Raw genomic sequence first — 22,429 nt, 5'->3', positions numbered from 1 at the left:
AAGGATATCTATCTCACATGGCTCTTATGAGGGTTAAATGAGCTAATATACATAAAATGTGTAAATGAGTAACTGGTAACTTCTATTTAATAAAAATGTGAGCTATCACTATAAATCAGCTTGCCAGATGAGCATAAAATCCTAACGAAAAGACATCAGCAATCGAATATTGAACGGCATCAGACAATGATTAGTTTGACACATCTATCTTAAGTAACTGATGATCCTGCTAATGGAACTTGAAACGTTGATCATGTATTTACATTTAAATATCATCTGGTATTTACCCTCTGCAGCCATATTTACCCTAGAGATAGTCTTGCAACTCAAGTATCAAATTGATGACACACTGCGTCACCTAAATGGGAACTGCCTCTCTTTGCACATATGACACTTCTTTTTCTGGGGCTGAGGACACAAGACTGATCAACACTTCTGCATTCTACACTCCTTCCTTAACTTAATATGTTTAATACAATTCCAGCATAGCCTCCTGGGTATAGGAGAAACCTTGTTGTGTCTCTTCCTGATCGCTTTCCAGATACTTGCTCAGAAGCACGATTTCTAAGTTGACTCCAATTGTTCAACTATTAAAAGGCTATTCCACATTTTAATTTTCAAATTCTTGAGGGGGGCGGGTTCGTCACAACAGGTACACGGCCCATTAGTTGTTGCTATCTCACATGTATGGTCCACCCACATCTTTCTAGCTTTGATGACAGAGTGAAAGTGAAAGTGGCTCAGTCGTGTCTGACTCTTTGTGACCCCACGGACTATACAGTCCATGGAATTCTCCAGGCCGGGATACTGGAGTGGGTAGCCTTTCCCTTCTCCAGGGGATCTTCCCCACCCAGGGATGGAACCCAGGTCTCTCGCTTTGTGGGCAGATTCTTTACCAGCTGAGCCACAAGGGAAGCCCTGATGACGCAGTGATCTACAGCAATTTCTCTTTTTGAGCACCAATTCTAATATCATGGATAACAAAACAGTAACAGTCTTTTCTCTCCTGTCCTTGGTCATGTCATTCATTAGTAATCCTCTGTTTATTAAAAGTGATCAAATGCTGACTTTGTTAAAATCATCTGAATGTGTTGGTTTCATCTTTCAACATAGGAGTATATTTTTTCTTACTTCCTGAAGCACATCACTATCTTTATATGCCCTTCTTGATAACACTCATTTGACACAGTTTGCCTTTGAAAAATTTGTCTGTTATCTGCTAACAGTTTGTAAGTAAACTGCGGTCATCGGCAAAGAGAAGAGGCATCAGCTTGCTGCTTTTGATACATATTTACATGTGAAACTGACATGATTTTTAAAGATTTCCAGAACAGTTGTAATTTGCTTCCATGAGACAGGATCTCCTAGCTTTGCTTTACTCATAAAAGGGACTAATGAGCATCTTTATTTCTCTTACAGGGCACAGTTCTTTTAAAGGCCTACATGAGCTACAATTTCACAGAGAACATGAAGGACAGCGTTACTTTCTATCGAGGAGACTGCTTTATTCTTGCTTTGCCAGGACAGAGGGACAGACAGCAAGGCAGAGCCTGCCGAGCAAGGTTAGGAGTGTCTTGGGGCTTCAGCACAGTAGGAGAATCCCAGACCAAGCAGGCCAGGAGACCACAAAGTCCAGGAAGGCCTTCTACAGACAGACTTAAGGAGTCAAGTGGGACTCCAGGGTGAGGACCACCATGCCCTCATTCCCCTCATCAGTATGAATTCCATGGCCAACCGGAATAATCACTTTCACACACAGACTCTGGATAGTTCCGCTTGACTACAACCCTTTTTTTGTCATACTTAATCAGGTAAACTGTCAACCTGGGCTAGATCCAACTCTACACACTCTGCTCTACAAGATTACAGCTGAACACTGTGGGAGAAAAACATGCACCGTGCCAACTGGTCTCTCACCTTAAATTCACAACCATGATGCTCAAAAGTGGGTCCTTCATCGGCCAGGTGGTCACACCCAACACCCTAATTCCATATGCTCTTCACCAACATTTATAGCTCAGTTGGTAAAGAGTCTGCCTGCAATGCAGGAGACCCTGGTTTGATTCCTGGGTTGGTAAGATCCCCCGGAGAAGGGATAGGCTACCCAATTCAGTATTCTTGGGCTTCCCTGGTGGCTCAGCTGGTAAAGAATCCGCCTGCAATGCGGGAGACCTGGGTTCGATCCCTGGGTTGAGAAGATTCCCTGGAGAAGGGAAAGGCTACCCACACCAGTATTCTGGCGTGGAGAATTCCATGGACTATACAGTCCATGGGGTCACAAAGAGTCAGACATGACTGAGTGACTTTCACTTTCACTTTTCTCCTCTCTCCTTGAACCCCCACTTTTACTCCCCCATCACCGCTCTACACTGATGACCTCACTTTCTGTTCAACTGAAAACAAAAGGAAAGAAGAAAAAAAAAAGGCAGTAGAATTTATATCACCACACCTACTCACTCACTAACATCTAACCTTTGTGGTTTTGCCTGTTTTCAGAACTTTAATGTGCCAACCTCTGCTCTGTGACCCTATTCCAATGATCTGAGAAGATCGCTCCACTGCTTCTCCTTCTCACCTGTGGCAGTCTTTTGCTATCCACTGAAGATTCCCACCAACATTCATACACATTATTTCCCCATCTATTGAAAAAAAAATCAAATTTCTATTGACCCTACTTTCTGAGTCAACTAGCACTCCATTTCACAGCTACCGATACCCTAATTCCTCTTTTCCTATTCTTTTCCACCTTTTCTTTACCTTCATTCAGGTGAAAGACTTATATAATCGTTGTACAATTATGCAAACATCTCCATCCTCTCACACCCACCCAGACTTCTGCTCCTGAGGACAGAACTGAAACTGCTCAGAGAGCTTATCCGCGTGCCTGCTGCCCCTCCTTAATTCACTCCGCCCCAGGTGGCTAGCCTGGACGCTCTCTACTCCTGGACGCTGCGTGTGCTTTGCCTCTCAGGGCCCCACACTGTTCTCCTCCTACCTCGCTGTCTCCTCTTTTTTGGTTCCAGGGCTTAGTCTTTGGTCATCTTCCCTTCTCTATACTCACTCTCTTGGCACTCTCACTAATGAAATAGGATCTAAATTCTGATCCTCTCCAGATTCATGTATCCAGCTCCCAGTGGGCTGGGATCAAGTATCTGATGGGCTAACTCCTTTACCTCCTTAAATCTGTTCAACTACCATCTTTTTAATGAGGCCTCCCCTCGCAGACTTAAGCGGTCACACTGTCCCACTGACCACCCAGTTAGTTACCTGTGCCCAGCTTGAACTTCCCTGTTTCTGTGTCACTTATCAGCTGCTCATGTGCACTCTGACTTACTGCCTACCATGTTGCCTGATGTGTCTCACGTGCCCAGGCTAGTATTATAGCTGGAGGAGGTACTCAGCAAATATCTGTGGAACAACTGAGGACACAAAAGTTAGGAATAGCAAAAGGAGTCATGATCTTAGTACCTACAAGTGTACTACAGAGTCAAGTCAGAAATAAGCCTACATTTTCAACTAAAGCAAGAGAAGAGATTCTGAGTTCACGAGTTAATTTTTTTGACAATTAAAATGAGTTAAAGGCTTCCCTAGTGGCTCAGTGGCAAAGAATCTACCTGCCAATGCAGGAGACAGGGGTTTGATCCCTGGTCCGGGAAGATTCTACATACCGCAGAGCAACTAAGCCAGTGTGCTACAACTACCGAGCCTGTGCTCTAGAGCCCACGAGCTGCAGCTGCTGGGCCCACGGGCCACAACTACTGAAGCCCGAGTGCCTAGAGCCCGTGCTCACAACAAGAGGCGCCACTGCAATGAGAAGCTCACGAGGCTCAACTAGACAGGAGCTCTTGCTCGCCACAAGGACAGAAAAGCCTGTGCAGCAACGAAGACCCAATACTGCCAAAAATAAATAAGTTAAAAACATTAAAATAAATGTGCTAACTCAATATAAGCTAAATAGTTTTCTAAAATAAAATGATTTTCTATTAACTGAGTAAGATATGCCAGTGGTTGAGCATTCTGAGAGAATATAGCTTTGTTCACTGGTTCTTGAATTTCTGATATACAGTAGTACACTAGTCTGGTAAAAACTAATATGCTGTAAAACACCAGTAGTTATGATACATCTTCAGAGTATCCAAATGGAAATGGTCTTTGGTCTCTTCTCCACTGGCTGCACTCTACTGTTCACAGTGTTCACATTCAACCTTTGTGCTACATGCCTAAACACACCTGCACGCTGACCACAATTTCTAAGTCTGAATACTTCTGGCTTTTAGGTTTCGTTTTTTTTTTTTGTATTTTTTTCCTCAATACATCACTGGTATCAATTCCAACTCATCCTAATCTATATATAATTTATTCTTACAAACCAATACAGAAGACAATTTCACTTATTTGTTAACCCCTAGTTTTGTCTTTTAGTGACCACTATGAGCCCACTCCAGTACTCTTGCCTGGAAAATCCCATGGACAGAGGAGCCTGGTGGGCTGAAGTCCCTGGGGTCACTGGAAGTCAGACATGACTGAGCGACTTCACTTTCATGCATTGGAGAAGGAAATGGCACCCCACTCCAGTGTTCCTGCCTGGAGAATCCCAGGGATGGGGGAGCCTGGTGGGCTGCCGTCTGTGGGGTTGCACAGAGTCGGACACGACTGAAGCAACTTAGTAGTAGTAGTAGTTAGTAGTAGTATGAATCTCTGCTCTACTGTTCATTCTTTACTATCTAACACATAGTTTCAACAGCAAAAAGAACCATACATCTGATATGATTCTTAACATTATTACTAATGATAGATGACACCTAGATTGTTTAAGGCCTATAATTATTGTTTCCTATTTAAAAAGAATCATCTAAATGAACACTATAATCACCTTCATGAATGACTAGTTGCTGCCAAAATACTGTTTGAAACATGTAACATCAATGCTACTGGTGACTTCATCTCTACTACAACCCTAGGCCACTGTACTTGCACTTACTGAAACTTTAAGTGCAACTTCTATTCAGGCCTTTGATTATTACTCTATAAACAAGTCTTGACTCAAAATCCAATTTTACAGAGAATACAGTATTGGAAAGTTCAATTTATATCTCCACACTTTAAAGACTATCATTCAGAATTATTAATAAATTCAGATCCTGATTGGGTACATAATGATAGGTATACAGTCGTGGAAGTACAGTTAGAAGAGATTTCCTGTATACATTTTTAAAATTCACATGCTGCTTAAAGAAATTATAGAAACTGTAAACAACCAGAAAGAAGAAGAAAATTAGCAAATATCCTAATTTATTATAAAGATGTACCTGCAGTCAGATATTTGGGTCTCAGAACCTAGCTCCAGCACTTACTAGCTGTGTTACTTAACCTTTCTGAGTCTTGTCTCTGTGAAAAACACTGGCATAAGAATCTGAAATACTCTTCCCTCAAACCTCTTCATAGCTCACTCCTTCCTATTATTTACAATCTCTGCTCAAACGGTAACTTCCAAGCAAGCCTTTACTGTCTTACTTTTCTTTGCAGCATGTGTCATACATGGAGTCTAAAATTGTATCATTCGCTTGCTTTTTGTCCGTCTCTTCTATTGAAACATAAATTCTAAGAGGACAGACTGTATCTGTCTTCTTTACTGCTGTCTTTCCACTGTCCAGAGTAATGAATGGCACAATGTAGGTGCTAATAAACATTTGCTGACTGATTTAATACCACCTAAATAGAAGGGTTCTTGGGAAGATTGCATAAGGTAATGCATATAAAACCCCATGACCCTCAATATGACATTCAACAAATAACAGCTACTGTTTTAATTTTATTAGCATTCACTCCAATTACTGTATGATTAAAAGTACAAAATGCCTACTTCTAGAGATGCTTGTATTATTAACGTCTGGTCCAAGGTATGCTTTTCAGACTTTAGTGCACCCCAGAATCACCTGAAGGGCTTGTTATTACAGCCCTCTCCCCTAGAGACTCAGCCCAGCAGCTCTATGGGTGTGCCCGAGAACGTGCACTCCTAACAAATTCCCCAGTGATCATGCTGCTGGTTGGCGACTGTATTTTGAACAGCAAGTATACGTGGCGTAAGATTTTTAAACATGGAGTATTAACATATCACGAGTTCTCGGTACTCTCATACTTGTGTATTTATGACACTTGTTCAGAGAACAGTAAATGATGGCAGCGCTTCAAGTTTACCATCTTATCATTAAATTATTTCATGCTTACACATTACCGTATAAAATTACCAAGTCCCTTAACTGTCACATCTATATTTAATTATCAATTAACCCTTCTTTACTTAAGTTAAAACTAAGTACAACAACATTTTTCCAAAGAATTCATCTTAGTTAAGGGATTACTGCCATAATCTCTGAAAGGGCAGAAAGAAGAAAGCTTTCTTTTCCTGTACCACAGAATTCTATGTCTAAAACCTTCCCTTTTTTCGGAGGAAAAGAATCGTCAGATGCTTAAAGAGGCCTCGAACCACAAAGGAGTTAAGAACCAATGCATTGTGTTATGCGCATTTTAGCTGCTGGAACAAAGCTCCTTTGTTCTTAGTTTAAGAGAAAAGTCTTTCATTTTAAGTCAACAACCTATACAACCAGCAGCAAATACACTGTCAGCAACCTCAAAAAATTTCTCAGGACCCTGGAGCAAGAGACAGAGCGTCTCTTAATTTAGAACCACCAGTCTTGACTCCCCACAATCCTCTCTCCCTCTCCCATGCCCTACCCCTACCCACGACCTGCAAAGCTCCCACCTATATTGTAGAAGAGAGCTTTTCAAAATCCGTAATTCCTAACCCCCACTCTCTACATGCCTTTCAAGCTACCTACCACTGCATTTGAATCTTTGAAAGGAAAAGCAGACAATAAAATAATCAACTGATTGACCATTTACCTATTCATTTAAGCTCCTCTTGAGCACTCAAGTACCAGGTACTAAGGATACACTGAATCTAAACCTACCTGTGGGAGAGAGAGATGGCATATCTTGGAGTAGACGGGCTTTAAAGGATGAGGAACTACCAGCCAGGCATACAGGAGATGTTCCAAGCAGAGCAAGCAGTTGAACCACGTGTATGCATATGGGTGTGTGTTCTGGTGGGGGACGGCAGAAATCCATCACAGCTAAATAGATCTAATTTATCCTGAAGGCAGTAGGGTACCTTAAGGAAATTTTGGGTTGGCTGAAGTGTGAGTGATGAAGACAGCCAAGTCCTTATAAATGATCACCACTAACACAGGTTAGGAGTAGGCTGCAGGGACTCCAGTGAGAAGGAATGATGGCCTGAGCAAAAAGGTCGAGGGGGATCAGACTGAAGGGACAGATCTTTGAGAGATTACAGGGCGAGACCAGACAGAACTCTGCCCCGTACTGCTGTGCTGTGCTTAGTCGTTCAGTCGTCCGACTCTTTGCGACCCAATGGACTGCAGCCCACCAGGCTCCTTGGTCCATAGGGATACTTCAGGCAAGAATACTGGATTGGGTTGCCATACCCTCCTCCAGAGGATCTTCCCAACCCAGGGATGGAACCCAGGACTCCTGTATTGCAGGCAGATTCTTTACCATCTGAGCCACCAGGGAAGCCCAAGAATACTGGAGTGGGTAGCCTATCCCTTCTCCAGCGGATGTTCCTGATCCAGGAATCAAACTGGGGTCTCCTGCATTGCTGGCGGATTCTTCACCAGCTGAGCTAGGTGAGGGTAAAGAGAGTTAAGCATGGAGCATATTTCTTGCTTGGACAACTGAATGCTGGCATTCCATCCATTCACTTTCAGGTATGTTAAGTTCTAGGCCACTTCAGGATATCCAAGTAGACGTCCAGTGGGATTCTGAAGCTCAGGACTATGCCCGAAATAAAGATTTGGAAGACATCAGCATAGGTAGTTGAGTCTCAGAGGAGTTTCTGTGAGTTTCCACAGAAAAGGAGTAGACAGATCCAAACACACCTGAAGAAATTTCTTCTTAGCTTATGAGCTTTGCTTAACAGAGTTTAAGCTCCAAATTTATTTTATTCATCACTTTACCAGTTAGCAAGTGCCTGACATCTGATTATTTAACGAATTCAATAATTATTTGTGTGAACAAGTTTATTTCCTTAGGTTTCTCGGATGGTCAAAATCACCTCATGTGTGCATGCTCAGTTGCTCAGTCATGGCCGACTCGTTGTGACCCCATGGACTGTAGCCTGCCAGGCTCCTCTGTCCGTGGGATTCTCCAGGCAAGAATACTGGAGTGGGTTGCCATGCCCTACTCCAGTGGATCTTCCTGACCCAGGGACAAAATGTGCATCTCCTGCATTGCAGGCAGATTCTTTACCCACTGAACCACCTGGGAAGCCCCAGAATTACCCTATAGACATAGACATATAACCATAGTTAATGTGGACTTAGTTCACTAGCATTAAGTGATCACATTTAAGGAGAAAATGCATCTGCATTTAAATTTTTTACCTCGTTGTAAAATTTTATCCCTTTTTATCACATGCCCCTGACCTGCTAAAGGGAGCTGGGTGTTAGTAGGTGACGTAGGAGCCCACTTAAAGGCGAGGCTTTCATAGCCTCTTTTTTCTTCCCCCCACTGCAACTCCCTGTCAGGAGCTCGGGACATTCTGTGCTGCCATCTATCCCTCCCTCTCCCCCTTCCTTCCGACTGGCTCACCCCTTTTCTCTGTCCTCCACAGAGCTGAGTGCTAAGGACACCATGGGGTGCCTCAGTCAGTCGGCTGTCATCTTGATCTTTGTTTCTACATCCACAGGGGAGCCAGGCACTGTTAGCTCTAGAACTGCTTACTGGGAGAATGGCTGGGGGGAGTGGGGGGACAATAATCTGATTTGAGCAGGAGAGAAAGTGGAGATGCATGTGTAGAGTAATCTGAAAGAGTAAAGTAACTGCATTTATCTGTATCAAGGATTTTCAAAAAATACTCTTTAGTTCTCTCTCTGGCTTTCCATTCCGCTGCAACATCCTGACACATATCTGCTATTACATCATTCTGTTTCACAACTGTCACTGCACCTACCAGCATCCACATTCATTTGATACATTCCTTAATTTGATTCCTGTTTCTTCACTTGACTAGAGAGTTCTGAAGGGACTGGGCCCAAAGTGTGACTTCGCTCACCAATAATAAAGCTTCATTTTCATATTTCAAACTTGAATAGTAAGAACAAAATCCTTCCATTTTACTATGAGTTTTCATAATAAGAATTATTGTTTACCCATTCTTAACTTACAGTATCATAAAACTGTAGACTATGTACAAAGTTACCTTAATAAGTTTTTTTTAAGCACCACAGTCAAGGTGGAAAGTGTTCTGGGGTACTTCAGTGTCACAGTGGACTTCTCACTTCCCTCCTGTCCCACTGGCCACCTTACTTCTCTATTGTATACTGATTCCAAATCACAATACCACTACACCTGTTCCACCTCAGACCTAAGAAAACCAGGTAACATCAAGACCCAACCAATGAGTAAGAAACACTGCTTTGCGGTGCTATTTATTCTATCAGTACAAATAGGGGGGTATTCTGCAAGTGAGAAAGGTTTTGCCTAAAAGCCCCAGTATAAAAACAAACAAAAAAATACACAGAAATCCAAGGACCAGAAAGTGCATAAAGTTTAGCACTCTGTAGAATCCTGAGGTCTCCTAAGACACTGAGTTGAGTGCCTGACTCCTCCATCATTTACTGCTCTGTGCTTCTGCGGATGAAAAAGGCCACACTTGAGTCTTTAATCACAATTCTGCCATGTTCATTCTCTCTCAGTAAAGGGATTCGCTGACTGCCAAGCAACTTCAGGCTAGAAGGACATAAGCAGCTAAATGGTCATCTATCCCTTTAAACCTTAAATTGCTACTGTAAACATAAACATAACCCTTGCTTATAAACTTACTGTTTAAATTTCTACAATCTTTTGTTTTCCCTTCAAAAAAGGAACATTTAAACCTGGATTTCATTATGTCTCAAAGAAAATGTTCTTTCAGAAGAACAGATATAAAATCTTTAGGTAGAGACTGGAGAATCTGCGCTTTCTCCTCTAAACACTAAGCACTCCCAACATCCACTAAATCTCTTCCTAGAGCTGGAGGGTTTTGCTGGAGACACGCAAATATAAAAACAATGTACTCATAATGTCTAATAGCATCAGAAGAAGCAAAACAACAGACTGTGGACAGTGTCTAGGTACCACACTTGGCATAGTGGGAAACTGTGAGACAAAGCCCCCTTTCTAAAGGAGCCACACCCAGGGGGTTCCTCCTCCAAAATGCATCCACAGTCCCTCACTCTCCCCTGCCTCCATTGCACATCTCATTACCCTAGCTGATGGCCTTATAATCTTTCAGTTGACCTGAAGTGATAGCCTCCTTACTCATCAGTTGTCCCTTGAACTGCCAAGGGCATTCCCACTCCAAGGCTATATACTTGCTTTTCCCTCTGCCTGGAATGTTCTTCCCCTATATCCACAGAGCTCAATCGCTACAGGAATTCTGTTCAAATGTCATCATATCAAAGACAGAAATCATGACAACACTAAATAAAACAACCCCAACTCTGCTATCTACAGTCCTATAGTTCTTTGTTCTTGTTCATGGCATATATTTATTACTGGTTTTCCCCTTTCTTGAGAGCAGAGATTTTTGATTACTTTGTTCACTGCTGTATCCTCTGTGCTTAGAATGGTGCCTAGCACACAATAGGTATTCAATAAGTATGTTTGATGCTGTTTAACTGATAACTAACTGTTCAAATGAAATAATGATAAGGGCAACAGTAAGCGAACATTTTAAGACAGTTTATAGTTAACTGGTAATTGAATAGCATGGGCCAGTAATACCAACCAAAAGTATACACATGCCCAGACCCTAGTCAAAGAGTGGAGTGGGAAAAGCTAGCTTAAAACTCAACATTCAGAAAACTAAGATCATGGCATCTGATCCCATCACTTTATGGCAAATAGATGGGGAAACAGTGGAAACAGGGACAGACTTTATTTTTTGGGGCTCCAAATCACTGCAGATGGTGACTGCAGCCATGAAATTAAAAGATGCTTGCTCCTTGGAAGAAAAGCTATGACAAACCTAGACAGCATATTAAAAAGCAGAGACATTTCTTTGCCAACAAAGGTTCGTCTAGTCAAGGCTATGGTTTTTCCAGTGGTCATGTATGGATATGAGAGTTGGACCATAAAGAGAGCTGAGTGCTGAAGAATTGATGCTTTTGAACTGTGGTGCTGAAGAAGACTCCTGAGAGTCCCGTGGACTGCAAGGGGTCAACCAGTCAATCCTAAAGGAAGTCACTTCTGAATATTCACTGGAAGGACTGATGCTGAAGCTCCAATACTTTGGCCACCTGATGCAAAGAACTGACTCACTGGAAAAGACCCTGATGCTGGGAAAGATCGAAGGTAGGAGGAGAAGGGGACGAGAGAGGATGAGATGGTTGGATGGCATCACTGACTCGATGGACATGAATTTGAGCAGGCTCCGGGAGTTGGTGATGGACGGGGAAGCCTGGTGTGCTGCAGTCCATGGGGTTGCAAAGAGTTAGACTGAGCGAATGAACTGAAGTGAACTGAGACCTTATCACAGCACCCACTAAATCTCTTCAGGTGGCATTCTGAAAAAGTCTATGTTAAAACAGCTTCTTAGGTGATTTTATGTTTTTTTTTTTTTTTTTTACTGTGGTAAAATGTTTATAACATAAAATTTGTCTTTTTAACGATTAACAGGTGATTCTATTCTGCAACTCTGTTGAAAACTACTGGCATAATAGTACGCAGAGGAAAGAACAGCTGAAGAGGGGGATTAAAGAAATGTCCCAGGTTATCTCAGTAAGAGGACAGCCCTTAGAGCTGAATACAGGTCTACTACTTACTGGCTGTGAGACTGGGCAGGTGACTTAGCTCTTAAGCTTCCACGCCCACAAATGAAGATAATTTCTATACCCTCGCTCTCCCCATGTCCCCTGCAAACTGCTTCAAGGTTACTGTAAGGTGAACAACGAAATCATGCACATACAGTATCTACTTCAGTGTATATAACAGGCACCAAAGAACTTACTGGAATTAACAGAACCAGAACTTACTGGAATTACTTTCATTGCAATAGGGAAATAAACTTGTATCGGCAAAAACACAAAAAGCAGGTGAAACCTAGACCTATGTGGCTATTAAAATGCCTCTTCTTCTACTGAAAGGACTGGTGAAAAATTTGGCAGGGGTTCCAAAGATATGATCATATTAGAACAGTGGGTCTCAAACTTGCACATGGTTCAAAATTACCTGGAAGTTTGTTAAACACAGATAACTTTGTTTTGGTGATTTTGGGGTGAGGCCTGATAATTTGCATTTCTAACAAGTTCCCAGGTAGCATTGAGGTGGTTGATTATTAGTCAAAGGGTACGAAGCTTAAATCATATAAGATGAGTAAGTCCTAGAGATCTACTGGACAGGATCATGCCTGCAGTTAACAATACTATATTGTACACTTAAAAATGTGCTAGGAGTGCAGATTTTATGTTGTATTCTTATCACAATAATAATAATAAACAAGAAGGTGAGAGCGAACTTCTGGAGGTAATGGATAAGGTTTGTGGCAGTGATGCGGTAATGGTTTCATGGGTGCATACTTATATCTAATCCCATCAAAGTTATACACATTAAATATGTACAGCTTTTTTTTTTAGATTTCCCTGGTGGTCTTCCTGGGCTTCCCTGATAGCTCAGTTGATAAAGAACCCCCACCTGCAATGCAGGAGACCCTGGTCCAATTACTGGGTCAGGAAAATCTGCTGGAGAAGGGATAGGCTACCCCCTCCAGTATTCTTGGGCTTCCCTTGTGGCTCAGCTGGTAAAGAATCCAACTGCAATGCAGGAGACCTGGGTTCGATCCCTGAGTTGAGAAGATCCCCTGGAGAAGGGAAAGGCTACCCACTCCAGCATTCTGGCCTGGAGAATTCCATGGAATGTACAGTTCATGTGACTGCAGAGTTGGACATGACTGAGTGACTTTCACTTCACAACTTTTTTATGTCAACCATACCTCAATAAAGTGATTAAAAGAAACCCACAGTGAATTAGAGTACACATATCCTTAAAAAAAAAAAATCAGAACATATTAATTCAGTAAAATTAAAAAAAAAAACAAACCTAAAATAGTTCATTAAAAAAAAAAAAACTGTAACCAGTTATTTCTTATGATTTTCAAGACATTTTAAAGTCAGAAAAAGTCAACTATTACAATTTTAAAAAGAAACAAGAAAAAATTCATACCACTGGTATTCCAATGAAAAGTTATGAAAATGAATTCAAAGTTAATTCTTAGAATATTCACTGTTTTAAAAGAAAAAATCTAGAGAAAACAAAAAAACCCAAAATGTGGTGGTTTTAAAAGAGCAAATGTAACCGAAAATTTCCAATAGGTAGATAACAAAAAAGGAATACTTACAGGTATGAAGGCATTCCGTCACTGTAGTTGGCTTGATGAGATACCCTTTACAGATATAGCAGGTGATGTAAGGATTGAAATCTTTCACCAAATGTTTCCTTTGGGTAGCCATTCGTGGTTAGCTAGGACTGGCTCTAGTAGTTCAGGCAAAAAAGGGGATTAAGTGGATGAAAGTCTGATCCCAGGAGCTGGTGTGGAGTTCCCAACTGGGTATCCCGAGGCATGAGAACTAACATCCAGACTTCTCATGAGATCGCTGGTCATCACTCCTTTTGGTGGTTCTGCTTTCCCATATCTTCTTCCAAAATAATTTTAAAAAGATGAGAAAAAGAGGTGTCAAATTCTTCATATTGGATTAATACCAGTATATTAGCAGCAAGCATTACATGTTCCAAATTGGGTGAAGAGGTGAACAGAACATTTCCCTCACTGTAATATTAATTTGTAAACCTGCTATGATTAATTCAGAATAATGACAAATTCATCTGATACTGAGGCTTCAACTATCACCTCTAAACAAATGACACCTGAGGCTATTAACTCGGGTTTTGATATCTTTACCTCTCCAGTAATGCATTTTAACTGTCTGCTTGACTGCTCTATTAGGAGTTCCTGCCAACACAAGCTGAAGATTCAAAATTGAAGTCATTATCCTCCCTATCAAAATGATCCCTATTTCCATTTTGTACTCCACATCAAGCCATAATCAAATCAAATGGGTGCCCTTTTCCATTCCACCTGCAGCAATGCTACTCAAATATTATCTCTCCACCTGCAGTCCAACTTAGATTCTACCAAGTTTTATTCTATTACGTTTGGAGCCCCTTATCAAAGAATGTCAGGGTCTCTCCTCTTTGCTCTGTAACAGAGAAATGTTTAAATTTCTCAGCTTGTCATAAAAGACCCTCCACAGGCTGATCTTAACACACTCTTCAACAGTCGGGCAAACTGAAAGGATGACTCTCTTCATAGTCCATTCTGCAAGTTTCATGCCCTCTACCCAATGAGTCCTTCTGCTCCTCTGTTGCTGCTGTTGTTTAGTTACTAAGTCATGTCTGACTCTTCTGTGATTTACAATTATCTTCATTCTTAATCTCCTCTATTAGACTGCAAAACCTTAAATAGATACCAGTCATAGTTAGTAAATGTACAACCTGGGCAATGTTACTTACCTAAGCCTTAGGGCTTTTTAAACTGTAAAATGAAAACAAGAATGCCAGCCTCCTATGGGACTTCCCTAATTGTCCAGTGGCTAAGACTCTGCACTCCAAATGCAGGGGGGCCCAGGTTTCCATCCTTGGTCCCAGAATAAGACCCCACAAACCACAAGTAAGAGTTCACATCCTGCAACTGACGATCATGCATGACGCAACTAAGGCCTGGTGCAGTCAAATACATAAGAAATAAAGAATGCCAGCCTCCTACAGTAGGGACGATGAAATGAGACAATATACATACAGCTAGCATACTATCAAAACTGAACGTCATTAATATTTTTTAAAACTTTTTTCCCCTCCAGAAATGTCCAGCATGGCTCGTCTACATGGTTGCTTTAAAAAGTTTTAAATGTTTCTTAAAACAAACGTGTCCTCTTAGAGAAGATGAAACATAACAAGAGAAAAAGATGGATATTTCCTAAGTTAATTCTGTAAACAAAAACCTTCTCCTACTTCTCATAGGTTAAGTATAAAGCAACCGAAGAGGTAAAAGGCATCGCTCCATCCTTCCATCGACAGACACTGTACCACTGAGTGTGTGCACAGAATAGGTTCTGCAAGTAATCATCGTATCTGCTCAAGGGGTCTGGGTTCCGGTCCTTAGCCGTGTATGATCTTCAGTAAGGCACTAAATATCCGTGCCTGGGTCTCGGCTTCCTCCTCTACACACCGGGATTAACGGCCCTGCCTTTCTCACAGGTTTGCCACAAAGCTCCAAAGTCTGAGAAAGTCCTCTGAAAGAGGACATGCACAGTCCCGACCGAGGGAGGCTTTTAGGATTGTAAGCCATAGAGCCCTGTCACCACGGCGGTTAAAGGAAGCCAGCGCGGGCAGGGATTCGGCAGGCGCAGGAGGGAACTTTTCCGCGTCCTCGGCAGAACCCGGTAGCCACTGCCCTGGGCGGTCCGAGCACGAGTCGCCCCGCCCGCCTGGCAGGTGCGCGGGCCCGGGCTCGGCGGACGCGCCGCTCGGGCCGGGCCGGGGCTGCGCCGAGGAGGACGCGCCACCTCTGTCCGGGTCTGGCGCTTGCCGCCCTCTCCGCCCCCCGAGCGCACCGCGCGACCTGGAGGCTCCCAGACTCGGGCTGGCCACCCCCACCCCCGCCCCCAAGGGGCTCCCCCGGCTCCAGGCGGGGTCGGCCGCGGCAGGTGCCTGGGGGTGCCGCTCCAGCTCTCTGCGCAAACTTGGGCGTGCAGCGCGGGGGCGGCCGGAGTTCCGGCCCCTCAACCGCTCTCCAGCCAACCGGGTACCTACCCCGCGGCCGCCGCCGCCGCTCCTTGCCTCCAGTGCGCCGGCCTCAGAGGGAGGGAAAGTGAAAGAGAAACAGCGCCCGCCGCGGCCTGGCCGGTCCCCGCGCCCCGTCCGCCCTCCCCCTGCAGGCGGGAGCGCGCCGGCTCCGCGGGGCCACTCGGCTCGGGCCCGATAGGGCGCGGCGGGCCTCCGGGCCCAGGGCCGGTGCCGCCTCCAAGGGCAACTCCACCCCCTTCCAACCGCCGGCGCCGCCGGCCGGCCCCGCCCCCGCCACGCCCCCGCAGGCCACGCCCGCAGGCCCGCGCTCCTTGCAGGTGCCACGGCCGCCCCGCCCGCCCAGGTTCCCGGTAGCTTTGAGCAAATTCTATCTGTTCTTCGCCTCACCAACAGCCCCTCCCAGTTGTTTTCATCATAACAATGTCTGGCATATTTTCCCTGGCGGGTTTACAAGCAATGGTCAGTGTTGAGAATGAGTCACCCTGCGAGAAATTGTCTACTCAGCTGCGTCTTTCCCAAACCAGCCCCAAGCAGGCCACGGTGGGGACCAAGACCTATTGATTTGCACCTTATTTAAGAACCACTAAGGAACTTGGTGGACTTCTCAGGTGGCGCTAGTGGTAAAGAACCCACCTGCCAATGCAGGAGACAGGAGAGATGTGGATTCGATCCCTGAGTCAGGGATCCCCTGGAGGAGGGCAGGGCGACCCATTTCAGTATTTAGAGGAGCCTGGTGGGCTACAGTCCATGGGTCGCAAAGAGTGGGACACAGCTGAAGCGACTTAGCACGCAAGGAACTTGGTTCTTGGGATGGAGTGGGTGTAGATCAGGATCACTGACAACTGTAAGCAAGTGGCAGAACCCTAGGGGTGGGGATGTAACTGGAAAGGTAAAGAGTTTTGTTTGCAAGGTTCCAAACAAAAAGACCCAGTTCTCTTTCTAGTGGACTTGAGAACTACAAGAGGCCATTCATTGCAAAAAAAAATTGATTCAAAAGCATACTCTAAAGGATTTCTCAAAGTCATTCAATCCTAATATTTTGCATTCCACAAACTTATAAATTTCTACTAAAACCAGTAGTTTGCTAAACATAAATTAGACTTGGTTCTTCCTTGCTTAGAAGACTGAAATCCAGTAATCCTAAAATAGCAGGCAAATCAGTGTTGTATCCACCAGTAAAACAAAAGTTCAAAAGAACATCCCAAAGGGTATCTGTCAAAGGCAACTTCCAATCTTGCGTGTTAGAAAGAGGAAAAGGTACTGCCATAATATACATCGTTTTTGCTTCTGGAGAAGTGAAAGCACTGATAGCTAAGGAGTTGACAGTACTGGGGGCGGGGAAATAATGCAGAGTATCTCCTTTACCTCCAATCGAGTGACCTGACTTACTACCTACCAGAGTGGAGATGGCTTAGTGGCAAACCAATGAACCCGATGACCACTCGTCTAGCAGCATACAAATGTTCAAAGATGCATTTCAGGTCAAAAATACACCAAGTGACAAGACAGCTTTTACAAAATATCCAATTTATAATTAAACTAAGGTAGCGTGAACGTAACCTTTAAAAATTACCATTTTAATATCATAGCAAGAGCAACAGATTTTCTGAAACAGTTTTCAGTGACCACATTTTCATATGCCTCAGAAGAACCACTTTGGAAAAGTATACATGCCAATTTCCAAGCTGGGATCAACTTCAGTAAGTCCTGGCAATAGCAATGAATATACGTCCTGTAAGATGACTTTACAGCTGCTGGACTACTCTGCAGATAGTTCATCCTGAAAACTAATTAAATACATGGATATGTGAAAAGTCATCCTATTTCTAGTGTATTTTTAAAACAAAATAAAATAAAATAAAATAAAAATAAAATAGAAGTAGAAGATACTATTGTATATAATGAATACTACAACATATGCACTATGACTTGCTATCTTCCTAATTTGCATCTGAAGCTGTTTTAAATGTATTTTTAAAGAATAACACTTAATGAAGTCCTGGGAGTGTAAGTGTGATTGGTGATCAACAGTGTGTTGTTCAGTCACTAAGTCGTGTCCAACTCTTTACAATCCCATGGGCAGCACACCAGGTTCCCACGTCCTCCACTCTCTCCCAGAGTTTGTCAAATTCATATGCATTGAGTCGGTGATGCTATCAACACTGCTGCTGCTAAGTCGCTTCAGTTGTGTCCGACTGCAGTGGCACCCCACTCCAGTACTCTTGCCTGGAAAATCCCATGGATGGAGGAGCCTGTTGGGCTGCAGTCCATGGGGTCGCTAAGAGTCGGACACGACTGAGCAACTTCACTTTTACTTTTCACTTTCATGCATTGGAGAAGGAAATGGCAACCCACTCCAGTGTTCTTGCCTGGAGAATCCCAGGGATGGGGGAGCCTGGTGGGCTGCCATCTATGGGGTCGCACAGAGTCGGATACGACTGAAGCAACTTAGCAGCAGCAGTAGGTTAAAAAAAAAATTAACTTTTAAAAAAAGAAATAAAGAAACTTTATAAATGAAAGGAGGAAGGGAAATAATGAATACAGTGTACTTAGGAGTGAACTGGTCAGTGGTGATTTCCCATCAAAGCAGAAAAAATCACACAGCACTAACTTGTTTCACTTGATCACTGATCCAGACTCTTCCAGGAAACCACAAATAACTTGGCTCCTGACAACCCTTGGAACTACCTGGGGCTATCTGTATACCTAAGAAATGTTTTCATTACTTTATATTTTTAAGTATAGATTTTTATTTCAGTTAAGGCTGGGCCATAGATGGGCAATTCTGTACTGAAAAGTTAACATTCCTTTCTTGCCTAATAAATATAGCATCAGTGAACAGATGTTTAACAGCATAACATTTTTTAAAATAAAGTTACATCTTTATTTCCCTGAAATATTAAATAAGATGACTTTTCCATTATTGCAAATTATTTTATATACCTAAGTATGCTATTTAAGCTTTGAACATAGAATATCTCTGACATAAAACTACACTCTGTAATCTAAAAGTCATCCCACAGAGATTTTAGAAAATATTAAAATTTGAAGTGTCCTATTGGGTCTAAATGTATTTATTTTATGGCCATGGATATTACAGCTCAAAATCTATGACTGCCTAAAGTCAATGATGGAGGAATGGGAGGGAACACAGAACTGAAGGACTTCTCATCATCCTTCACCATCTTTTTCTCTTAATGTAATCAATAACTCTCAAGGACTCTCTCTGCTAAATGTCTCTTGAATCCTTCCACTTAACCTACCCTGGTTCAGATCACCATCATGTCTACCTGTCATTACTTCAATGAACTCTTGAGCGGTCTTCCTACAGCTCTTCTCTGCCAAACCATTCTCCGTAGCACAGCAGAGGACCCTTTCCAACTGAAAATTTGATCATGCTGCTCCCTGATTTAAAAAAAAATCCCTTGTTCCTCAGATAAAGCCCAAACACCTAGTAAGCCCATCCCATAACCCTGTTACTTCTACAGCCTCTACACTGAACTCCATGCTGCAGCCATAATGAACCTTTTTACCCTCTAGCTAGGGATGAGCTTTATTCTTTCAAATAAGAATCCTGTCCCAATCCCATCTCAGTCCCCTCCTGACCCTTGCTAAATCTGCCCAACTTGTGTGTGTGTGTGTGTGTGTGTGTGTGTGTGTGTGTGTGTGTGCAGGTCTCCCACACTGCAGGCGGATTCTTTACCAGTTGAGCCACAAGGGAAGCATGCATATATATATATATATATATATATATATATATCTGAGAGAGAACACACGACTCACTCTTCTTCTCTCAAGCCCCGCTCTACACTGAACTGTATTACCTGGTTAGCTTGTCTGAACCTCCTGCTAGTGTGCTGGCCCTGTGCATCTGTCCCTTGACTGTGCATCCCTAGCACAGTGGGTGACAAACAGCAATCACTCAAATAAATATTGACTGAAAAACTGGGTAAGTGCACACACTCTAAGACATTCTGTGTATTTGTGGGGAGGGAGATTTCTTCTTGAAGGGATCCTTACAAAGGATATGTTGTTCATCACTGCCCTCCAGAACTACTAATTAAAGTCACACCAAGGAGTAGAGAGAGAGACTAACGCACAGGAAACAATTATAGAGTAATACATCAGTTTTCATTCCAATCCCAAAGAAAGGCAATGCCAAAGAATGCTCAACCTACCGCACAACTGCACTCATCTCACATGCTAGTAAAGTAATGCTCAAAATTCTCCAAGCCAGGCTTTAGCAGTATGTGAACCGTGAACTTCCTGATGTTCAAGCTGGTTTTAGAAAAGGCAGAGGAACCAGAGATCAAATGGCCAACATCCGCTGGATCATGGAAAAAGCAAGAGAGTTCCAGAAAAACATCTATTTCTGCTTTACTGACTATACCAAAGCCTTTGATGGTGTGGATCACAATAAACTGTGGAACATTCTGAAAGAGATGGGAACACCAGACCACCTGACCTGCCTCTTGAGAAATTTGTATGCAGGTCAGGAAGCAACAGTTAGAACTGGACATGGAACAACAGACTGGTTCCAAATAGGAAAAGGAGTTCGTCAAGGCTGTATATTGTCACGCTGTTTATTTAACTTATATGCAGAGTACATCATGAGAAATGCTGGACTGGAAGAAACACAGGCTGGAATCAAGATTGCCGGGAGAAATATCAATAACCTCAGATATGCAGATGACACCACCCTTAGGCAGAAAGTGAAGAGGAACTAAAAAGCCTCTTGATGAAAGTGAAAGAGGAGAGTGAAAAAGTTGGCTTAAAGCTCAACATTCAGAAAATGAAGATCATGGCATCCGGTCCCACCACTTCATGGAAAATAGATGGGGAAACAGTGGAAACAGTGTCAGACTTTATTTTTCTGGGCTCCAAAATCACTACAGATGGTGACAGACTGCAGCCATGAAATTAAAAGACGCTTACTCCTTGGAAGGAAAGTTATGACCAACCTAGATAGTATATTCAAAAGCAGAGACATTACTTTGCCAACAAAGGTCCGTCTAGTCAAGGCTGTGGTTTTTCCTGTGGTCATGTATGGATGTGAGAGTTGGACTGTGAAGAAGGTTGAGCGCTGAAAAATTGATGCTTTTGAACTGTGGTGTTGGAGAAGACTCTTGAGAGTCCCTTGGACTGCAAGGAGATCCAACCAGTCCATTCTGAAGGAGATCAGTCCTGGGATTTCTTTGGAAGGAATGATGCTGAAGCTGAAACTCCAGTACTTTGGCCACCTCATGCGAAGAGTTGACTCATTGGAAAAGACTCTGATGCTGGAAGGGATTGGGGGCAGGAGGAGAAGGGGGTGACAGAGGATGAGATGGCTGGATGGCATCACTGACTCGATGGACGTGAGTCTCAGTGAACTCTGGGAGTTGGTGATGGACAGGGAGGCCTGGTGTGCTGTGATTCATGGGGTCGAAAAGAGTTGGACACGACTGAGCGACTGATCTGATCTGATCTGATCTGACACCTGATTTACTAATAAAGTGTTAAATGAAAGAGAATCAAATGACAAAATCTCCAGTTAAAAGAGGAAATACTATGGGTGGTCAAAAACTAGCCCTACATGCTTAAGATTTTGCCAGTTACAAAGATAGTGATAGTAAAGCAAAATACCAAAAACTATGGATATTAAAAATAAATGAGAAAGCCAGAGACAAAAAGAGAATTAAGTCAAAATACTAAAAGTGAGTACAGATAAATAGCATTAGGAATAGAGATAAGATCAGTCTGCTAAAGACTGTGCAACTTGCTAAATAAATATTTTAAAGTGCTTTAGTTAGATGGAGGAGCCTGGTTGGCTGCCATCCATGGGGTCGCAAAGAGTCAGACACGACTGAGTGACTTCACTTTCACTTTTCACTTTCATGCATTGGAGAAGGAAATGGCAACCCACTCCAGTGTTCTTGCCTGGAGAATCCCAGGGACAGGGGAGCTTGGTGGGCTGCCGTCTCTAGGGTCGCACAGAGTCGGACACGACTGAAGTGACTTAGCAGCAGCAGCAGCAGATACACTATGCTAAAGAGACAAACCAACCAAATTTACTTTTTTTACCCTTGAGAGGCAGATAAAACTGTTTGTATTTTCTTTACTGTGATGTCAACAGTTGGCTGGAGCAAGTTCTACTTCAACTGGAAGAACAGAGGTTGGAACTAGAATGGGTACAGACTGTATGTGAAAACTGGATTTACTCCAATCATCAGGGCTACCATCTTTTAAAACATCAGGATAGAATCACAACTGTTACTTTGAAAGGTCAGATTAAATCCCCAAAGATCATAAATGGACAAAGGACCTAAATACAGAAACTTAGAATATGTCATCAAATTTGAATGTAGATGATTCTAAGTTAGGAGTGATTATGGAAAAGTTAGGGGAATAATATTCTATCAAGAAAAAAAAAAAGGATATGAAATTCAATTGGGGCAAATGGAATATATAAACTTAGTGACAGAACATTCATACCAGAGAAAAGTAGGCACGTGAATTGAAAAAGTCCTAA

The 22,429-nt window shown here is 42.8% G+C and overlaps 1 protein-coding gene across 25 annotated transcripts in view; it reads right to left on the bottom strand.

Moving 5' to 3' along the window:
* PCGF5 (polycomb group ring finger 5) overlaps positions 1-22,429 on the bottom strand; it is a 122,551-nt gene that overhangs the window by 42,354 nt on the left and 57,768 nt on the right. For 8 of the 25 annotated variants that reach the window (XM_086378531.1, XM_086378522.1, XM_086378539.1 and 5 more), the window contains exon 2: positions 13,454-13,748. In XM_086378531.1, coding sequence (XP_086234657.1) covers positions 13,454-13,565 — 112 coding nt within the window. In that variant the 5' untranslated portion in view covers positions 13,566-13,748. Of the gene's footprint in view, positions 1-13,453; positions 13,752-15,924; positions 16,065-22,429 lie in introns of those variants that run through there. The other 17 variants (XM_086378530.1, XM_086378537.1, XM_086378533.1 and 14 more) reach the window with 3 other exon arrangements.

This window comes from Bos grunniens, chromosome 26 (assembly GCF_055505025.1).
Source record: "Bos grunniens cultivar Pamir isolate PY7600 chromosome 26, Bosgru_T2T1.0, whole genome shotgun sequence".
NCBI classification, from domain to species: Eukaryota; Metazoa; Chordata; class Mammalia; order Artiodactyla; family Bovidae; genus Bos; species Bos grunniens.
The sequence above is the reverse complement of the archived record's forward strand: the minus strand, read 5'-3'. Positions and strand labels throughout refer to the sequence as shown.